The 24,040-nt window shown below is 30.6% G+C and overlaps 1 protein-coding gene across 2 annotated transcripts in view; it reads left to right on the top strand.

Annotated features, from left to right (window-relative positions):
* The window catches only part of LOC124354069 (nuclear protein localization protein 4 homolog), an 85,746-nt gene extending 76,958 nt beyond the window's left edge, over positions 1-8,788 (top strand). Inside the window, exons 11-14 of one of the 2 annotated variants that reach the window (XM_046804250.1) lie at positions 1,800-1,951; positions 3,680-3,818; positions 4,911-5,128; positions 8,040-8,788. In XM_046804250.1, coding sequence (XP_046660206.1) covers positions 1,800-1,951; positions 3,680-3,818; positions 4,911-5,128; positions 8,040-8,043 — 513 coding nt within the window. In that variant the 3' untranslated portion in view covers positions 8,044-8,788. Of the gene's footprint in view, positions 1-1,799; positions 1,952-3,679; positions 3,819-4,910; positions 5,133-8,039 lie in introns of those variants that run through there. The other variant, XM_046804251.1, reaches the window with a different exon arrangement.
* Positions 8,789-24,040: the final 15,252 nt, after the last annotated feature.

The raw sequence follows: 24,040 nt of genomic DNA on the forward strand, positions 1-24,040 counted from the left end.
CCAAAGCCGCAGTGAACACTTTACGTAGCTACTTAGAACAATCAAGTGACGTACCAGACAACGTGTTCTCTGCTGTTGTTGTTATTGAAAACATTATAGTCTTAAATTCTGGAAAAACCTTAGGCAGAAAAAGATTACGGATTATTTTCAAATTTGAATTGTATGTACGTATGAATTGTAGGCATACATTGCAGTGTGACAGTAAGTACAAATGCTGTATGTAGTTACAGTACATACTCCATTTGTAAAGGATGTAGGGAATAAAAAACATAGTTTATTTGTACCTCTATAACTCGAATTTTATTTTGCTTACCTCTGTAAGTCGAATTTAGTGAAATATTACCTCTATAACTCGAACTATTCTTAAGTCGAACTATACGTAACTCGAAGAAAACAGCCGTTCCCTTGAAATTCGAGTTATAAATATATATATATATATATATCTTTTCTTCGTCAGAACAACAAGGCAACATCTGGAATATATGGTACTGGAAATATCTTAGACCTGAAATATATGACAAGGACTGGAAATATACGCTTTTTGACCAAAGTAAGTTTCCGAGACCTGTGTGATCCCAGATTTGTGTTTTCTTGATCGGGATGACAAGGCAGATTCAGCTGTGACGTTAATGAATTAGAACCAGAAATGTTCCTACACGTGCCAAACATGATATAATAATTAAGTTAGATTCTGATACTATTTACCATGAACTTAAATAATATCTACCTGATGTATGCCTATTTACGTTTTAAAATTTTTATAGGACTCCCATCATATTACATCATAATTGCTTTTACTAAGTAATATAGGGACTTCGGTTCTAAAGATTGCGTCCCAAGCCGCGGGTAACAGCTACTATATATATATATATATATATATATATATATATATATATATATATATAAAACATTATTAAATTCTAATGGTAGAGGTACAGGTTATAATTTTATTTATATTAAAATTAAATAAAGCTAGATGTAGCTATTCTTATCCTAAAATAAAATAATTTACAAAACATAAAACACATTTAAAAATAATGAGTGATAAAATAAATTGATTGTTAATTTTTACTTTATATTTAGGGTGTACTATACATACATATAATTATGATGTGTAGTCTACTGTAACATTAGTGTTCTCACTATATATTTAGTTAGGTTTATGTTTTGTATATGTTGTCCTTTATTTTGCAAATTAAACCAAACAAAGGTTTGCAGAAAGTTGTCATAATGTATCCATATTGCAAAAATCGTTCTATTTCCATCGACCTTACTCAGAGTACTCACAACTATATTTCAGTCTGCAGTTTAGTAAGTGGTAAGCAATTAAGTAAACATAATGTAATAAACATTACAGTATGACTATACCTTATTTCTTCCAATCTTGTAAAATATACATCAAGATGATTATAATGAAATATTAAATGATGATTATAGATGAAAATAATTAAAATAGAAACTAAATGAACACTTAATATCCCAAAGATCTTGCAGCCTCAAAGGTTAATGACATACAAACTGGTGCAAGAATAGCATAAGATGTATAGAGAGTAAGAGGGAAATGGCGGCATTACACTAAAATATCATATGTGCTAGTACTCGTATTTTAGGTTTCAAAATCAAAATCCTTCAGAGCATGACACTCTTTTGCTTCAAGTTTCTGAATTTTGTGTATATTACGTTTAAAATACGTGATCATTTTGATTATTACGGTTTCTAAAAATTACTGGAGATTAATAGAATTTGTATGTGTGTGTTTTTTCGGGATCAGGAATAATCTTTTGTTCTTCATCTTGCAGGAAAAGGATAATTACGGGAATGAGGTTCCTCGCCTGGCACGACCACTGCCTGTGGAATATCTGCTAGTAGATGTTCCAACTTCAACTCCACTCACACCAATATACACTTTCCATACCGAGTCAAACATCACTCCCTTCCCCATTGAAAACAGGTGAGTGAAGACCAGTGTATGGTTTCCTTCTTCCAAAATAAGCAGTACACATTTTTTTATCTTACTTTTCTATCAAAAATGTCCATTGCTCTCAACTCTAACAGCCTTTATAACCAGAAGATTTTTTTATGTAAGTTCATCAAAATTACATTCATTATCACTGTCGAATTAAATATTTGTAATGCTGCGATGTAGTACACATGAGTTGTACACACCTTTTGTTCAAACAAAACAAATGTTTTCTTCTGGAACAGTTCATATCTTTATTTTTTATTTATTTTGTTTTGTTTATTGAACTAAGTGAACAACCACCCAAATTATTGGCAACAACTTGGATGCATGTTCTATACAAGAGACAAAGTCATATTCAAAATATATTTATTTATTCTTTGTATACAAAACATAGCACATAAATAAAATCAAACAAATACATTAAATACTTACAACTTACTTGCATCTAACTTAGTCTAATTAAATTGATTAAAGTATCTCTTTTATTAACTTCTCATCAAAGAGCTCCTCAATTGAATAACAAGACGGTTTTATTAAATGTACTTTTAACCCATACAAGCCCAATTTCTTACTATATCTTGATATCACAGAGCTGACCGGCAGCTAGCTGAGCTCACAGTTCCCAAAAGTATACAGTGAACACAAATGAATTAAAAGTTTTTGAAAAACTCTTTTCTGACTCTATTGAATTGAATAATAACTTTAGAAACATATGTCCAGTATAAGAAGTTTTTGTTTAGAATACAATTTTAAATTGTGTTTATCAACTTTAAATTGGATATTATAAGTATGGCTAATTGTTACATATTGAAGTTATACACACAAACACACACACACATGCCGCACGCACATGTAAACTATTAGACACTAAAAATTTTCATTTCTGGGAAAATATGTTTGACTGAATCTATCTGTGTTAGATTTTTCATAATTCTTATCGCTCTTTTTTGCTGCAATAGTATTTTGTCTAAATTTTCTTTAGCTGTAGTGCATTATATTAATATTCCATAAGCTACGTCTGGGTGAGGTATGGACAAGTAAATGTTTTAAATACTAGATATTGAGTACTCGTTCTTTAATAACTGGTCATAATATGATAAAGCTTGAACCAATTATCTGAGTGCAGGGGAGGATTTTGAGAGCAAGTCCTCTGTCAATTCTTTGTTTTCTTATAATATCAATCCATAATACAATTGTTGATCATAGCTAATAAAAACAATTACACAAATAGCACCTAATGTCAGTAAACAATCCACAGTCAACCAAAAGTAGTCACGTAAGTGCTAAGAGATATAATCAAACAAAAACAAACAGGCATTTGTCAGTTATCACCACTAAGCTGTATACTAGCCTCAAGGTGTTTAAGAATTAATAAATCATCTAGTGATCATTTCATTTATCTCATTTTATTTGTTTATTTTTTTGCCAATTATTACAACTTAGTGATTAAATATATGTGTACTTTACTCAATAGTAAAAACTGTATATTAGACTTTGAATTTTCTTTATGTTTCCTGTAAATTAACATTGTATACAAACAAAATTTGTGAAGAGTAGGCTACAGTTTTATAAAATTTTCAGCCATTTTTATCATCACTCAATTGCATGAATTAAAAAAAGATTTTCTTGCAGAGCGCTATGTCAAGTATTACGCACTAAAAGATACTTAAAACTGTCCCCACTTCAATTTACTGAATATACTGCCTTGTTCCACAGACTATTAGATGGCCATATCCAGGATTTCTCATCGCTCACTGCGTATCTCGCTCAATTTTCTCGTCAACAGTTTCTTGACGCTGCATCAGACTTCCACTTCTTGTTGTACATTGCCACGATGGACCATCTGCCCATGAAGGTAGGATACCAGAGGGGGTAACAAAGTTTAATGTTACAACTTAGCGTTGTTCTTTGATTCTGGTTCTAGTATTCCGTGGTTGCTCAATAATTAGTCCATATGACTTGATAAGGAAACTTGTTTAAATGTAAATGATTTGGTCAAAATGTCTCAAATAATGAAAAAACCATGATCGAGTATGAGAGACATACCAGTTTACTACATTCATAGATTATTTGTTCTTAATTCTGTGTTATAGTGGATACCTTGCTTTGCTTTAGAATAATATATTTCATAGTTATAAAATATATTATTTAACCCCTTGATTGTTATGTCAATGATTGCATTTTTCTAATAGCAGCCATTTTTCATTTGTTAAGCTTTGAGTAGAGTTGCTTTAGCAATAGTGTAAAATATCATATTTGTTTGTTCTTACATGTAATAAGCCTAACTGGTTGCTTTCCAAGTGGAAATGGATTGATGCTTGTAATAGTGATAACAGAATCGGCAACAACATTGCTAACGGCACAGTTAACTTCACTAGGTTCAATGGTTAGTATTTTTGCAAAAAGTTTTAAATTGAAGCTTGTAACAAATAACAAATAAAACAAACTCAACCCCTTTTAATGCAGTTTATTACTGATGCTTCACCGAAAATAATAAACAAGGCAAAATGGCTTCTAGGTTAGATTAGACCTGTCAGTGTCAACATAACACTGAGCTTTTACAGCCGCCACCGATCAGTCAACAAGCCAGTTCAGATATCTGTGCATCCGCCAAGAACGTTCCACACAACGTTGCCATATCGCTACACCATTGTTTTGTTTTACAATTAATTAACACTAACAATAACAATATCAAAGCGGCAGCACTTTTTTATTTATTTATTTTCATTTCAGGGGGAAGGGAGTCCGGTCCTCCCTTATATCCGCCCTTGACAGATATGCAGTAAATGATGATGAATTGTTTGCTGTAGTTTGTGTTAAATAGGAAGATATTTTAACAGAGCCAGTTTATCTTCATGAATGATATTAAAATTGATTGTGTCATTAAAAACTACACAGTAAAATCATTTGTTGTGTATTGATCTCTATTCCAACATATGCGTTTCAGGATGTGATGGGAGCATTGTTGGAGGCAGTTAGAACACGAGACGTGGAGGCTGCATCAGACTGGGCTGCTGCGGATCACTGGGCTAATCTGGAGCAGATGATAGCAGCTAGTGACAGTCCGCCAGCCCATCACGGTGGAGGAAAGGAGTGGACCTGTCCACATTGCACCTTCCTCAACCCACAAGCACTCACACAGTGTGACATGTGCCGCCTGCCCAGGTAACTCATAGTTGTCACTCACTACTTGTGGGCTTGAGCGTTAGTGAAGCCTATAACTAAAGGGGGTCTGTCTGTCTGCATGATTTCTCAAAGGGAACTAACCGATAAAGCTTCATTCCTTTATAGTCAATACGAGTTTGACTATGGTGCATTTTACTCCATGGAATGTGACTGAACGTTTTAGAATATTTTATATTGGTTTTTATAGGATAGCAATGAGAAAATAGCAGAATAAATCAATTTTCAAACAAAGTGATTACAATCCTATGAGAATTTAACATGTGTTAACATGTGACAAATTAACACATGTGGACTTTTATTTTTTAAGCTGTTATGAAATCCATCTTAATAGAATAGAATATCTTTATTGCAATAATCAATAATAATACCAATTTTTCACGGCATTTATCTTAAAAGCTAAATCCATTCTCTTGACCTTCCATACAGTTATATGCAGGCACACATTCATACACATACAAACAAACAAAATTCCTGGAATCAATCCTAAGGTTAGCAACAATTCAGCAAAAAATCCCTAGTGTGCTCCATGAACTCACCAACTGAGTAAAAAGCACAACCATGTTGTGTTTTAATTGGATTTTAATTTTTTTGGATTGGTTTCTAAATTTAGTGTTTCATGGAGGGTTTTCGAAGGAAGGCATTCAAATACTGCTGTTCTATACTGATGGACTCATAAGCGCTCCTGAACTCTTGTCTCGTATCTATGTACATCACTGACCTGTGTCAATATACACTGAAATCAACAGTAAAATTAAGTCTCTAAAATATACAAGCTGGGTAGACTCTCTGTTTTTCAATTTTGCGAAGATTCAAACAGATTTTGTTGCAGTCTGAATACTCTTTCCAAATTTGATAAGGTACAACTGCCCCACAAGAGAAATTCCATATGACAGGTATGGACATATTAATCCATAGTAAACCATCATTAAAACATCAGACATACAAAGCTTTGTTAAATTTTGAAGGACAAAAATTCCAGTTGCCAATTTAGCACATACACTTTTAATGTGAACTTTACAGGTTAACCCTTTATCTAGGTGTGTATACCTGGAAATGCAGCAGAATCAGTTTCCTCCAGAACAATGTTATCCTCCATTAAAATTGTTAATAGATCATGTGGAAAAATACCTTGGAAATATTTCATTTTTAGACATAAAATTTTACATGAAAATCTACATAGACAAGAATGAGTTCTATGATGGTGCATGTCCAACCAAGGAATTGGAGTGAGTGCTATTAAGGCCTATCATTCAGCAAGCTGACACAATTTTTCTTTAGTCTTCTGGGGAGGTGTGAAAATTTCTGTTGTGCATGATGTCCGTAAGACATTGCTAGAGTGAAATATCCTCTGTTATACATTTGAAATTTTGCATGTAACCTAGATTAGCAATATTAGATTGTCCTCAACAATATCTTCCTTGATACAGAGCTCTCTTGACATAGTCCATGTACTAATAAACTGTATAAAATATGTATGGAAGTGAAGGGGAATTTTAAATTTTCTCTCATTTGGTGTGTTGCTGGTGCAGACAAGATATAGATGTAGCACACACTTTAAAATGTGTCCATCAACCTTCTCTCACTCTGCTCTCATAGGCATTTACATCTTTGCCCTAAGTAAGTTCCCATGTCTACATTCTGTGATAAAGTAAACTATAAATAATAAGGGCCATAAAATCAATCCTTGCTATCCAACATATGATATGGGTTTTAATAAACATATAACTTTTTGTGTAGTGTGTAATTAAGTGCAATTGATCAACAAATACATCATTTAACTTTTTAAACTGTCATCATTGAATAGTGTATAATGTATAATTGTGCTAAACTTTATCCTAATGCTCCATCATATAATACAATGTTTATTAATCACTTTGTTCCCATTTTTGGAAATAGTTTATGTTATAGAACTGAACCATGAATATTATACTCTATAGTACACCAAACTAAGTCTAAAATAGAATTAATTTGTATATAATTCAATTGCAGACTGTTATTAATTTAGTTCACAATAAGATTTCTTCTTTCTTTTTCTTATTTTACATTTAATAAAAATACTAAATTCAATATTTTTGTTTCTGAAAATTGTATATGAAGCGATTTCATAAACATTGTAAGTACTTTCAAAACACATTAAATGCTTTTTATTGTAGAAATATATTGTAAGTACCATATTTTTGACATAACCAGCATGCTGCAATTTCTTTCTCCAGAGGCTGGGGATTATTTTTAATACATTTTGACCAAGAACTTGTACCAAACCAATAAATTAACTTAACTACTAGGAAACTGTATAATTACCATATTGTGCTTGCACCAAGGCACCTATTTTTACTTGCATAGACAGTTTGGAAAATGTAATTTATTTTCGAAGATAGTTTTGTTTAAACCTTTTTCTAATTAGTACATAAAGTAGATGTTTTTGTTATTATATTGTGTGGAAAAGTACTTTTTTAAGAAATGAACTTGGTTTTCTCTTTATCAACAACAGTTTTTGATTTTCATTTTGACTTTTATAACATTTTGGAAATGCACGCTTCGTATGTAAAATATTAACACTGATCCTATGGTTGTGATCAAACATATTACACTCTGTTGTGTTAAGGGTTAATTTTATCTTAATTATTTCACAATTAGGAAGTATACTAAAACATTCTCCGGACTAAGAATTTATTGTTATTCTATTTCAGATCGTTTTAGGTTCTAGGTACTTTTATAGTAGTATTGTGAGTTTATGACGAATGTACAATTAATAATTTCTACTCTTGTCTAAAATAATAATTATAGTTCATTTTTTACCCACAAAGTTTTACAACAATAAAAATTTCAAAGTTTTTTTAATGAAATAAAATTATGGAAATCATGTAAATTATTCACTTACAATTTCCAGGTAGGACCACCATTATGGTTTCCGAGCCAAGAAGTATCCAAGCCAAGTGAACTTCACAATGAACACGGCTGAAAAAATACTCGGAAATTACCATTTATGATTTATTCTAATCCATACATTTTAAGGTTCAAAATAAAATTTTGGGTTTAAATTCATTCAAACTAAGTGTACTCTTTGTTTAATTTTATTCTCCTTCAGTCATTTATTTTCTGTGCTGATTTATTTTCTCTCAACTAAGTCTACAACAGTACAAATGTGAGACTTAATGTAAGTGTTAATATTTATTTTTCACATACGTCTTACTTTACTGAATGATGTGTATATATTGCTCTTGTCAACTTAGTAGAGAACTGTAGTTTGGAGATTTGTGACACGATTTTGAGCTATAAATTACAATCTTTCATTGCTAATTTATTTCAAAAACTTTAGATTTGTTGAAAATGTGTTCAATTTTGAGCAAGTGTATCCTAGATAGAACCACTTCACCTTGTAGCTATAATTTTACTTTCAGTTTTATGTATTTTAACGTTTGAGTGTTAAGTTATATTTATAATTTGCTATAGAGATTTCATTTTCCCATTCCTAGAGTCTTTTCCCTGTTAGTATGTCCGGGTTTGTTTATACAAATTGAAAACTCAACTGAAATTTTATCTCAGTAAATATGTTACTAAGTCGTAAAAAGGAATTGTGATTTCCAATGTTGAATTGTAACTACAATTTTTAAAGACATAATAAAGGAAAAACTCTTATTGTGTGTATTTTTTTATCCTGTTGCTTTATTTTAGCTTAAAGTATGAAAGAACTAGTTTATATAATTTCTGGCCAAGTAAATGTATGATTTTTAACTTAATGAAACAGTTTCAAACTAATATGACAATAATTAGAATTGAATGATCTCAATTCTAAAATTAGCTGTTTTGGGACTGTCTGCCTTCATTAATTTTTAATTTTCAGCCTCTAAATTGTGAAGGAAACAGGATTTTTCCGGACATTTACCATTTTTCAATGATACAAAAAAATCAGTAACACTATGTTTCGAGATCTGCAATCTGATCTCTTCTTCAGGTAAATAACTAAGCCAACACATACTTAAAAACTAGGTTAAAATAAACAAATCATACTAGAGCGTTGTGACAAGTGTAAGTCAGGAATCACAACCACCATGTTGTGTGTCAACTTTACTAACTCTAAAACATGCACTTAATAAAGACCTAAACACAACTAATTATTAACACTGAACTACAGAATATTCAGTGCCATTATTAACCCTTTAAGGAGTAATGACGTTCTGGAACATCACTACATAATTAATTGTTCATAGGAGTAAGGATGTGAAACATAATACACTCCCAAAATAGTAAGAAAAATTTTGTTTTATTTTTTAATGAAAATCAGATATTATTACTATAAAAAGCTAAAATTTACTTTTGTTGAGAAAACACAAAGGCTAAAATTAGTTTTTTATGTGAAAGTGCTCGAAACATGGATGTATACACAGTGGCACACCACTGATGAGGTTTAGTCTAAAGTCACAAAACTAACTTTTCTTGTTTTGTTTGATTACAAACATGTTGTATGTATTCAAAACAACAATATCAATCAAGTGGAAAAATAATATACGGTACCACTTTTTTGATTTCCTTGCACTGCCATTGAAAGATATCATCATGTCAGAGCGGTCGACTGCTCCCGTATCCTTATTATATTCTATGACAGAGCTTGGTTTGTTTACAGTCTTTCTAAGCTTAGTCACAGGAATCATTTCATGCTTGTGGATTGTTGTTAGCATTGTTACATTTCGGCGGTCACACCATTTTACACAAAGTATGTGTTTTTGGCTCCTAATTTCACAATCTCCCTTATTCATTTTTTTGGGTAAGCAAGGGAGACCTTTCCGGTTTTGTCTTACAGTTCCACAAGTTGCTGTTTCATTTTCAAGAAGCCAGTTGAACAAGCCGGGACTGCTGTACCAGTTATCAACGTACAACACATGGTTACGTCCTAAGTAGGGCTGCATTAGTGTTCTAATAACCTTTGCTGACACTCCGACGTCTTAGTTTTCATTCAACAAGTCAGTGGTCTTGCCTTGTGAAAAACCTTTACAGCCGCTCTGTAGTTGAAAGCAGCTGACAGTATTTATGCGGGAAACTGCGCTCAGTTATTTAAGGTTAGGAACAGTGGGCGGATTTCTTCCATAGAGGAAAAACATAAGAGCCAGTACTTGTAATATATGTCATAATTCATTGATGTTCTAGAACGTCCTTACTATTTTCACATGATTTTTAATATGACGTTCTGGATCGTCAATACTATTTTGTAACAAACACCTATACTCGTTAAATGGTTAAGTTACCCTCGTATCCCTTATTAAGAAAATATATACTTATGTAGGTCTGAAAATCCTCCTTCAGTTAAAAAGCGTTAACTTCTGGCCCTTGTTAGGTCTGAAGGATGGAGTGAATAATCCCAACTTCCAGCTGTGACTTACTATTCAATAGATCAACTTTGGCACTAAATGACTCCGTTATTGTCACTGACACATCATTCCCACATGAATGATCACCCACATTAAATCCAGACATTCAGACAGGAACCAGAATAATTTACCTCTGCTGGAAAGCCAAACCAATATCTTCATCTTAACTCCTTAATTGTCACTTTCTCACTTTTCATTCAACTACCACGCTATCATTTGCCACACAGCCCCTTCTCTACACAATGCCTGGCAGCTGTAAGATGATACATATTGGTCTCTAATAGTTGTTTATTCGAACTATTAGAAATACACAGTAACAATTTTAACTATGTTTGTAACATTAAGTTATTTGCTGTCCAACCATCATTAAAGCTCAAATATTTTTTTAGCCCCTTTAAAGACTTTTTGTAATTTTAATTTATAGATGAATTGAATCTTTTTACTAGTCCTTAGAGATATTCATCAATCAATCAATCAATCAATATTTCTTTATTACATGAACATTAAGTACAGTAATATAGTCAAACATAGTATAATACACTCCCATATTATTTACATTCCACAATATTTATTCGTTTACAAGTCCTAATCATTTAACATAAATTAATTGATCTGTGTCATTAATTAAATTCCAATTGAACTTAGTCCGTGGATTCGAGTGCCATTATCAAATATATAAAGAAATATCCCAGGAGAGGGGTGGGACTCCAATAAGCAGATTTCTATCAACTGTACCTAAATTAGAGGTATTCCGTTTTCCTTTTGTTGAATTGCCAACAATATGAATTTATGGAAGGTAACTGAGAAAAGCATGTAATAAGTTATGAAACAACTGATTGCGAGAACAATAGTATCCACAATACTAATTCCTTTTAATTAGGACTCTTGATTGGCAATATTAGAAATAGGTGACCTAAAATATCAGTTCCCAGTGGCAGACAAGCTTGGATATTTCCAATTTAACATCACTTTTTTATATACACATTTTAATGTATTAAAATAATTATAAAAGCAAGAAATGTATATACAAAAATGTTGGTACTCTTTTAAAATACAGTTTTTATATTGCGTACAATATACAACAACCTACCAAACCGACTTAAAGATGTCTACCAGACTGTTATGTTTGCAGATGACACTGTCATTACAACAGCATAAAAATCAAATGAACAACTTGTCATCAATGCCTACATAGCCTTTAATGTGACAAAATGATACTGCTACTCAAATGACCTTGTGTTGAACAAGAAAAAAACTCTGCAGATGATTTATAGCATTTGTAAAAATGACATAGAGACTGGTCTACCTAAACTGAAGAAACAAGAAATCGTAAAGAGCCTCATAACATTGATAAATGAGAACCTGACCTGGTGAACTCATACTGACCAACTTTGTAAAAACTCAGCTCAGGAACATATGTCATCAGGCAAACCAAACAATAAGTGGGATTAAAACAGCCAAAATTGCATATTTTGCACTTTTTGGATCCTATCTAAGGTATGGCAATATGGGTGGAACAACAAGATTAAATCTGGAAAGAGTGCTTGTACAGTAGAAAAGAGCGATTCGCTGCCTTGCAGGGTTAAACTAACAAGATAGCTGTCAAGAATCTTTCAATGAACTAGAAATATTAACAGTAGTGGTACTGTAAATAAGAAAAACCATCTCACATGCACTATAAACCAACCAAGACAGGCACAGAGATCTACATGGACACAACCCTAGAAAAGCTATAGATTTTTCACTACCAACTCACCATTTAAGTTTTTATGAAAGCATAACTACAAAGGAGTCTTGTTATACAACAACATGCCTAGACACCTCTAGAAGGAAACTGGACAAAGACTGAGTAGACAAGTAACAGCTTAGCTGGAAGACAGAGCCTTCTACTCAGTGAAAGAATTCCTGGAGAGAGCTGTGGGCTATTGAAGACAATATAATATGAAGAATTTACAAATACTGACTATTATTACTCTTTTCTGTAACATAAACACTGCTCCTTGACCTTTGTTCTATTTTCTAAGAAAATGTAAATAAAGAATCTGAATGAATCTTAAATGTGTTATATTTAAACACACCACATGTTTAATGTTTGACAAGAAGCTGTAATCATGGTCGCACCCATGCAACTTCACTAAAAATAACCCTTGTTTATTAACTTGCTATTTGGGAAGTATCGTTCAGAAGAAGATGCAGGTGGTATTCTTTGAAAGAGTGGCTAAAATTCTTTCTTAATATATTAAGAACCACTCACTAAGAAACCTCAGCAGAAGCAAATATCTGAGTAGCACCGCGCAGGAGGGGCTCTCCTCCGGTGATGGGGAGTGGGACCAGTATCTTCTTGACTATCAGCTGTGTGGATCATGTCTCGCTCACAGAGTTTTGCTTACACTACAGCTACTTAGGTGTTCTTTAACTATATTTTATTTTTGTGTGTAGTGTAGGCCTATACAAGTGTTGTAGTCTAAGTGTAAAATATTAATTGAACAGACTCGTGTAGCCATAGACGTATCCAAGAAGCTTGCATTTTATTGTGAGGTTAGCCACTTAGTGGCAGTGGCCAGTAGAGATGTGTTGTTCGGTCTTAATCCGTTCAATTCGAACAGGTCAGTCAGGTGAACGAGTGATCTGGATCAGAGTGTTTCAAAGGACCCGTTCACCTAGAATATTTTGTTCATTTTTCCTGCCAACTAAATAAATTTGATATTTTCTTTCAAATCAGATGTGTTATTTTTAAGAATCGTTTAAAACTTATAATATTTAAATTAAGTTCATTTAAAAACCCTTATCCATAAAAAATAGCTTAACATCATATAGAACTAACTAAAACTATAGATTCTATGTGTTAGGTTATGATAGGTCCCCAAAATCGTTCAGTCGTTCCTTTCGTTAACTGCTAATCTATAAAGAATAAAACCGTAATCGTATAACTTGACGTGGGGAGAAGGGAGCCTGGATATTATGAAAAGTGGTGGGAACTTAATCGGATTTCAACAAAACCGCATTCCCAAATGTTTGGTGTGTTGAAACATGACCAGATAGCCGCTTACTGCACAAGTCTCCGACAATACTGTAGATAAGAATGATAAGATACTTGCTTGTCCTCCTGTTTACTTACAAATACTGATAGTGAAATTAGTAATTATGTTAATATTACACAAAACCTTTTGCTTTTTGGCAATATCATTGCATTCAGTAAGTAATGGTGTTGTGTTATTAGCAGTAGTACAGTAGTTTGTAGACTAATAATTGTAATGTAAAAAAGTACATTATTGGCTGCTGATACCAAACGGCTTGGCCAATTTCAATTTTTTTACCAAAATACAGTATTTTTTATGAGCTTCAATTTAAGGTGTCACAAGGTATTAGTTGCCATTTCTAAATGTTGGCTTTGGGTATGGGGGAGCATGGGGAGTAAGCACCCCCATTTTAAAAATAATTTGTTTTTTGTTTCCCCAATTAGTACTATACACTCCCATTTACAGAATTTTGATACTTAGGCTATAAGTCTTTTAATAAAAGTTTGAAGTTTTCAAATGAACACCCTGTATAGTGTAATCTAGATTAAGAGGTATTCTAATTGTCTCATCGGGTATACATATAATTGAGTTCACTACAATGTTTTGGACACAATCTCTAAGCTCAGTGGAGCAACCAAGTTTTTTACACACAACGTAACTTCAAAGCCTATATTTTGTAGTTTAGGTGTTTCTGATGTCAAAACGATGTAGAGTGCATTTTGATTTTCTTAATCTCCGACTTTTTTTTATCTCTTCAGGTGACTAGATTCCAGGAGTCACGTCTGTGCTAGTGTCATATTCTAGATGTTGCACTAAGAGGAAAGTGAATTAGAGCTTAAGTCAAAGTAAGAAATAGTATAATTATTTGATGAATAAAAATAAGGAAGGTTAATATAATTCCAAAATATGTAATGAATGTACAATTTACCTAACCCTGTGCAGCTCCCTCTGCTCTGGTCCACTTACTTAAATTCATATGGCACCTCTTAAATCCTACTTGTGGTCATTATAGGTATTCAAGGACAAAGAAATTACAATATGGGATTGTACTTGTGTTAGCTTTGAAAGTGTTCTCCTGAAACTTTTATTGAACTCTCACTGTACATACTTTTTACCTAATTCGAACTTAACAATTGTAATTCAAATGACACAATCGCTGTACTCAATGTATATGTGAATAAAGATTTGATTTGATTTGACTATCAAGTTTGATAGCATTTGGATCATGTGAACCACTCACACATGTAACCCCACTTTTGCAGACTGTTTCTGGTTTACAGTGTTTCTAATCAGTAGCGAACAACTGCCACATCACAGTTGGCATATAATAAATCCAGAGCCTCTTACATACTAATTACATGATGAGAAGGTGAAAATAGTTAGAGATATATTGATTCAGTCAACAGTTTTATTATTTGATTTCTCTTTAACATTATATATCACAACATCAACATAATAGATGCATCATAGAAGATAACAACTAGCCCAGAAATGGTTCCAATCACTGAATTTTGTTTATGCAATGCATAAACCAATATCAAGAGTTACTTACTCTGGTAAATTACTTTTAAATCCACCACCCTTCATAAAAATGCTATAAAACGCCATTTACGTTATTGGATATTGTAAGTGAGATAAAGATTAGCAAGGTGATGGGGTCAATGAGATAAAGATCAGCAAGGGGATGGGGTCATTGAGATTAAAGGAAATAGGTCAAACTGTTTCATAAAACAATATGCACAGAACCATTCAATATGAAAAAGAAACTCCTCAAAAGAAGGAAATTATACACAACGAAATTCCTGATACAATAAAAATATAAATAAAGCTGGCTAAGTTTAAAGTAATATATAAAAAATGTTTATTACAGTGAACAATATACAATGTTACATTTACGTTAGTATAAAGACTGATAGTATTGTACTATATAATATTTAGACATTTTTTAAATTAGTATTATGTGGTGTGTTATTTATAAATTTGTAAAATTTGTACAATATAAGCTACATTTTGTAATGTCAATAAATTTGGCAATTTGATTTGGTTCTTCCCCTTTAAAGTAACTCAATTGTTAGCACCAGAGTGTTATTTATTAGAGAGCTACCTATAATTTTTCATAGAAGAAGCTACCTTGTATCGGTTTATATCAGTTATCAATCAAACGGTTGTTAATGTCAGTTTTCGGGTTTTCCCATGCTTATGTATGTGTTACTTCATCAGACATGTGTCTTATGTAAATATACATGTATAACCAGATAGAATAAAAAGTTAAATATGGATCTTGATTTAAATAGTGAGATCCATGCAGTTACAATCTATTTTCAGGTGTCTCTAAGATTATCATGATATTTTATTTTACCTAACTCATCTTTTCCTGTAATAGAAAACACATTTGGGAAAACTGGATACAAATCTGGTGAATCAAGAAGGGATCACGACATACCCAAAAGGTTGGTTTTCCTATATTCTTACCATTCAAGAGTGCAATCAAAATGATGTAAATTGATGATGATGTTATTAAATTTGATATGTTTTGTAATGTATAAAGTGTGTTTTTTAAGTATCGCTTCAAAATTCCACTGTTGCAGCACTATATTTGGTGTCTCATGCTTGCACAATATCTAACTTCATCGGTTAGGGGAAAAAAATGGCTTGTTTTTACTCCTGTTAATGCATATTTCAAATGCCCCCGTCGACTGTGAAGTACATCTTGTAATACGACAGTATACAAAAGGCTGTTTTTAGATATGATAAGTGATTTAATTTAATATTGATTTAAATTATTGAAAAAATTTGATAAAAGTCTGTGCTTTTATTTGAAAATAAAATTGTATCAAAAGGATTACTTTATATATATATATATATATATATATATATATATATATATATATATATATATGGCACTTACATAATAAACATGCACACATTTATATTAAATTGCCTGTTCACCTGCCATAATATTGTATACAGTAAAAATCACATATGATCCTATAGCATGTAACATGTGGGCTAGTCGTTATCTGTAACATATATTTCTGAAATACTTAAAACCTACTAAAAATATCTTATTCGATTAAAGTTATTGTCAAATTGCGTAGAATTGACATGAAGAATTGAAATTGCTTAGTATTGTGAATTGCTTATTTTACTAAATAAACGCAAGCTAGAACGTGTCCATAACTTTCTAGAGTAACATTGCACAATGAAAACTGAAAATTTCTCCAAAAACCTTATTTACAATAATAACAAGTTCATTAAGTTACTGCCTTCACATACAGAGACACATACATACACTTGCAGTATAAAATCTCTGAACAGTTGAAAGGTTATACGTTTATAAAGTTTAATACACATTTTTTTAAGCTGATGATGAATTTTTAAAGTTTGAATTCACTTTAAATGATTTATAACTGAGTTTGACAAATGCAAAGTTACAAGACCTACAAGTCTAACTTAAATATGTAATATTTTTAACCAACTTTAGAAGATTCCACATTCAAAAAGGTAAGTTTTGTCTTGTTCTCCTCCACTGTTTTGCTTAGCTGTAATTTTAATCTAGAAAATGCTATTCCAACTTTTCCTTGTGGTAAAATCACACATGGAAGGCAGTTTTTATATTTTCTGAACTTATGAAAATGCAGACAGCTTCTAACTTTACCTACATATGTAAATGATTGTACATACAAAAATGCAACAATGAGTAAAAAATTCAATAACGAGTTTCCCAGTTCTGTCACAAAATTCTGGAAATATTAGGGCACACCATAATACTTAAAATTAACATTTTACAGTAGTGTAGAAATGTTAGCAAATTAACATTTTACAGTAGTGTAGAAATGTTAGCAAACTTATTGATAGTACAGAATATTTACTACAGTCAAATTACACTTAAAATAAACTATCAGTCAAATTAGTATTTATATTTTAGGAAGAAATAATTGTTGCACATTAGAACTATGTTAAGTGGGATCACCTTATCTCAAATTTCCAGGTAACACGACTAGTTTTGGTAACCCAGTTGTACAAGGTAACTCAATGCATGTGCACATAGCAGTCTCTACTCATCCCATTCCATTCAAAATCAGTGACTGTGCTGTTTGTTGATAACATTGTCATTAAAAGTTTGTTGAAAGCAAACAATGACTGTTATTACGGCACACTGATTAATTAATTCATTTTCAGTGGTAAGATGATACTGCATGGGTGGATCTTTTCTGTTGAAAAGGATTAATGACCATGATATACATAAACGGTTCTCAGAGCAGTAACCCAAAAACTTATTTTCCAAAAAATTAGATGTTAAAAAATTTACATTTTCAAATCCTCTACCTATAATAAAAGAAAATTGTATAAATATTTTCTTTGTTAAATTTTCCCTGACTGTGGCTGTTCCATGTTAACATCGTTCAATTGTACAAAAATTATTATTACAAAATTGTAATTTGAGAATTATCAATTTTCAAAAGGAATTAAATTTATAAAAATGGACATATCAGATTAAATTAATAATATTTAAAGTATACTACCCATGACTAATTATTTGAAACTTGCTACACTTTGATAGAAGGTAATATTTTAACTACAATGTTTTATTCAGATCACAAAAAATATAATATACACTTTTAATTTAGTAATTCACATAATGTTCACCATCTTGTTACCGAATACTAGTAGAGAACATAACATATTGGATCAATCAAGTTCAAAAGGATGAAATATGGATTAGCCTTAGCTTCAAGAACATATGTGTGTTTTGTTTCAGTTTTAAAGAACACATTTTTTAACATATTTTATTTATTCATTGCGGATTGATTTTTTTGGCTGGATATATCCCAGTGGGCGCAAATTAATTTATGCATCAGCAGCAGAACTGTAATTTCACTCTGCATTGAGCTGCTCGGTGTTAATGAAATTTTAAAAAGTTGCTGTTGTGAAACAAAACAATAGATCAGTAAGGCTATATAGCAGAAAGAAAAATTAAGAAAGACCATTGTAAATCATTCAGTAGATTAGTAATGACGATCTCGCTAGATAAAAGTCATTATTAGAGCTTATTAATAGGTAAAATTAAAAGCAGATCACTTTTGTAACCTGATCTGGAATGATGGATATATCAGAGATCTGCAGCGGGTTAAACCTTCATTACTGGATTATCATGATTGAGTTTGTTAACTGCCAAAATTCATTTAAAAAAAGGGAAACATTTGGAATTTTTATATACAAAAATTGTAGTTTTTGAGAACATTTTTGTGTGAGTGTTCTTAAAAAAGAAAAATAGAAACTATTTAAGCGTTAATTTTTAGCTAAAATACAAAATTTAAACCTGCAATTGTGGATTCAGTAGTAAACTGATGCTAGTGTTGTAGGAAAAGAAATATTGCGTTATACTTCGAATAACTGCTCTGTTTTCAATTCTTCATTACAACTTGTGTGCCCCAATAGATGATTTAGTTTCACATGGGAACCACATTTACTGAACTGTAAACCCTGCAGAGGATTGTAGTCTATGTTCTGAGGAAGTTGCTTCGATCAAGTTAGCTCTATAAAGCTGTGAGGCAAGTTTTTTAAAAATCAGTTACAATTTTTCATCAAAATTTTTTTAATTCTATTAATTATATACAAAGTGCGACTTAATGAATGTAAATTTACTATTATGAATTTAACCATCTTTCACAACTTGTAGCAGGAAATTAATCATGGGTTTGCACTATTATTAAATTGTAAGGCATATTTTATTTAAAAACTCTGTTAAAAATGACAAATTAAGCATATGTTAATCAGTAGTAGTATGATTGCTCATCTTTATTGACAAATAGATTACTCTCTAAAATCTAAGAAAATAATATGACACATATGTAATAACATTTATATTTTAATGTGAATTGAACAAAATATTGTTTTCTCTTGCCTTTCCCAATATACTGATCAATTAAAAAACTTAAATAATAAAATCTTTGGAAATATATAAAATAAATTAAAGTAAAATGAAGAACTTTTTTACAATCTAATATAACTTTTATTCTATACTACATAATTATGCCTCAATTAATTATTGCTTCTTATATACTTTGAGTCGTAGCATTATGTATACAACAGTAAATGCTACATACAAAACAAGATAATGGTGTATAGTGTAATATTTTGCTTACTTCTTCCAATGATCAAACGAATCTACAGTTACAAAAATAATTTTTTGATCTTTCAGTATTTTATGGGCACATTTTCTTGAATTACTTCAAATATATATGTTTACAAAATATATTATCGTACCTAATTTCTCTAATTTGCACTAGATTACTAACATAAATATTTTGTGGCAAAATTCAAGAGCCTTATGTTATTGTGTGGTTTTGCTAGTTCTAAGTAAAGTTAATTCTAGTGTAACTCACTTTGACATACATAAATTAATTTTATTTACATAGAATTTTAAAATACTCACTTTACAATTATATTGATATAAAATAATTCCCCTATGCTTCATTGTTCTTCAAGTTAAAAATATCTCTAACTTTATAACATATATACGTATATAAACAAAAAAGGAGATTTTAAAATACAGGATGGCATATTTTTAAAAATATTAATAAACTATAAAATAATCCTAAATGCTTATTATATATAAAAGAGTGCATTTCTTAGTAACCGTTAAAGATATAAAGTTGAAATTTTGAAAAATAATACTTGTAGATACATAAAGTTTAAAATTGTGGGCCGATAAAAACTTTATAAGAACGATCATTGCTTCTAATGTTATGCTTAAAGTAATAGTATTTTTGTTTCTGATACAATAAAAAAAAAATTATGAGACTTTTCTGAGGTAAATTACATAATGAAATAATTAGTAACCAAACTTAAATAAAGAAGTTAATCTTAATACAGGCTGCTAAACTTCAGGACATTGTTAAACATACTAAAAATGTATGTAACATTTCAAGTGGTATAGAAAATATAATTTTTAAATTTTGTCTAAACTTCTAAGTATTACAAATTCTAATTTCAAATCCAAATTAAAATTTATTGATCGTCACATTTTCCTCTTACATGCATAGCAGAGATACAAAACCGGGGTGACATTGTCAAATTCCTTAACCTAAATCTTAAAACTAAATGCAGTTATAATAATTAATTAAATTTGTCAAAACTTAAAATACTAACATAGTATACAATGGATAGTCCAAATACATCCAGCTATGATTAAAAAATCTCTGTAATACTATAAAATGCTTTATCACACAAATAGGCCTTTACTGATTTTAAAAATATGATTTTATATTACTTATACATTTAATGTGTTTAGGTAGATTACTGTACAACTTTTCACAGAGAAATGAAGTGACTTCCCAATTAACTTCAATCTGTGGATTGGGTATTGAAAATCAGTTCTGTTTCATGTGCAGTTCTGGTGAACATGCTGGTTTTGAAACATAGAATCTAAGTTTTGGATTATGAAAAGTAATCGATTTAAAATATATAAAGAAGGGATATAATATTATTATCTCCACAATATAAGGTTTAATTTGAATTAATATTGAAAATAGCAAACTGGAACGCTTTTGTGTCAACTTAGCTGGCGTTGCCACACAAGAAAATTCCATATTCAATTATTGAATGGAAAATAACTTAGTAAATCATTATTCTTGTGTTTAAATCAATTATTAGATTTCTCAAAACTAACATTTGGAAATAAGTTTTATTGAGTTTAGTACGAACTAATTATAAAATTGTGTAAGTTTAAATGATTGTCTACTTCTAATCCAAAAATGTTGTACTTTTTACTTTTGATAAATCTGAGATTTTATAAAAGGATACAAATTGGTTCGTTTGTTCATTTTGATAAGTTCTATGATTTGAGTTTTATTAGTGTTTAGTTTTAGACTATTTACTGAGATTCTATTTAATAATTCTACCATTGTTTCCTTAGTGTACGGAACAAAATAATTTTTTTAACACCACTGATGACACATCAGAATATAAAATGACATTTTGTGTTGAATTTGACAATAGCTCATTAATATACTAAGCATAAAAGTACAGAAAACAAAATTAGCTAATAAGTCCCATACTTCCTGAAAATGAGGTATTTGTTTAAACAGTCATTTAAATAACTGAATTATGAATAGCTGTTATGCACAACATTAGTGGGTTGTACATTGAAATTTATTATCATCAAATAAAATGACAAATATTTCTCACAGTATTAGCATAGTTTATGCAAGTATCACAAAACACATCTAGCCATTTTCAACAATTGCCTATTTTAACAATCAGCTAATGATATTCAATTTTAAGAATAATTCAACTTTTTAGCTAATTTTGTTTTCTATAACACTCAAAGTTTATGAATTTTTATAAAATAAATTTACTTTACAATGTCAAATGTTATAGATATTCTTTTTTTTGTATGATTAATGTTTTAAAGTTTGGCAGCCTGTTTTAGAAAATTAGTACCTTTTTTTATTTTTATCACTGATGATTCCACATGTAACTAGTACAAGAAAAATGTATGCAATTTTAGTATGCAATTTTAATGAATATAAGATTGTTGGTTTTAGTGTAACATTTACATAATTACCATTTCTACTGTTTTATACTGGGTGAGATTTTGTGGAATGTAACATTAAACATTAACATCAGCAAGCCGCAATTTTGAACTTTGTTCAGAAAAAACATTATTATTTTTCATTGATAAGGATACCATATTTTCAAAATTGTAACTTCATTGCTCAAACGGTTTCTTAAAAAATACGCTTTAAGGTAAAAAAAAAAAAAAATGGAAACATGCAGATTTTAAGACACATTTCTGTGAACATTTTTGTTTATTTCAATGTGTTTAATTATTTCATGATGTTTGGTATTTAACTATTTCATAATCACTCCCCATATATTATGCATAAAAGAAATAATTTAGTCTAATCTGGTAAATATAAAAATCAAACATTATATTTAGTAATGCAATGTTGTAGTTGAATAAAAATACTATTTTTGTAGCTAATAACTATACATAAAAGAATGATACAAACATTTCGGCGAGACAAAAATTGGTGAACAATACAACCAAAACAAAATTTGACATTGGTAATTGTGATACTGGATATGTCCCTGAATAACAACACGTTTGTTAGTCCCATGAAAATAGCTCATTTTCCTTAAAACACCTTATTATCTCGTGAGTTTAACAAAAAAATATGATTCTCTTTCAGAATTTTATTTAATTACCAAAGATGATATTTAAAAAAATTATAAATTCTTTGTAAACAACAAAATCTTTACAATTAGGACATAGTTTTTATTACTCTTGCTTTAAATGGTTCTGACATATTTAAAACCATTTATGGCAGTCACTAATTTAGGGGATTTCCCGTTATCCTCTGGTATATACAACACTAAAATCATATAAGAAAGTGGTAAAATATGTACATAAAATTGTTAACAATTTTTTTGTTTTTACTAACCTTTTTTCGTAGGTAGTGTTTAGAAACATTATCAGCAATAAAATGTTGTGTTTTAGTATCTGGAAATATTATTTGCAATCATCAATATAGTTTCAGAAAGCAACGAATAACCATTTCAATTCTCCTTGTGTCAAGGAAGGTATATAACTGGCAACTGCAGTTTGCAATTGGGTATATTTTGTGATTTATCAAGAACTTTAATCATGTGAACCATGGAGTTTTTTGATTGAGAACCCATCTTTTTATTGCATAAAACGTATTACCTTGAAATAGCTATAAACATTTAGTATAAAAGGGCAGCCGAATATAATGTGCTTAGTAAGTACAGAGCGTAATTTTGCTATGTAGTTGCCAATATACAAGGGTGGTCTGAAAAAAATGACAGTTACTTGCCAAAGTTTCAGCCATTTTAGACGTGCAGTTCTTATGTAATAGTTCTTTGAGTAAGTTTTTTTGTGAAAATGGACTAAATCGAGTATCAAGCGGTCATTAAATATTTGTTTTTGAAAGGCAATACGCCTTCGCCTATCAAAGATGAGGTGGATTCTGTGTATGGGGACTCTGCACCATCATTTACCACAGTGAAATTTTGGGTTGTTGAACGTGGCCTTAAGAGCTTGGGAGACAATGAACTATCGGAACGTCCAAAACCTGCAAGTACCAATGAAAATAGGCATGAACATTTCTAATGCTCTTTTGGGGGCAGTTTAGGTGAAATAAATAAAATTAATCAAATATAATTTAAAAATTGTTTTAAAAGATATCATTGTATTTAACTTTTTCTCATAAATAATGACTGTGTTAAATTTGGGACCTGTACATACTCTTCTAAAAGAATATAAAATATAGTGTTCAAGACTGTAAATTTAGATAAGCTGTATATAGATAAAACTTAATTTTAGTGTAACATATTTAACAATTTATTACCAAAAACGCTGTTTGCTAAATTTTAAGTAGTATAATTAAATCTATTACAAATAACCTAAATTATAAATTTAATAAACATGAAGAACAAAATTGAGAAAGTAAACATTATTTTTGGATAGGTTGTTA

The sequence above is a fragment of the Homalodisca vitripennis genome, chromosome 2 (genome assembly GCF_021130785.1).
Source record: "Homalodisca vitripennis isolate AUS2020 chromosome 2, UT_GWSS_2.1, whole genome shotgun sequence".
Classification (NCBI taxonomy): Eukaryota; Metazoa; Arthropoda; class Insecta; order Hemiptera; family Cicadellidae; genus Homalodisca; species Homalodisca vitripennis.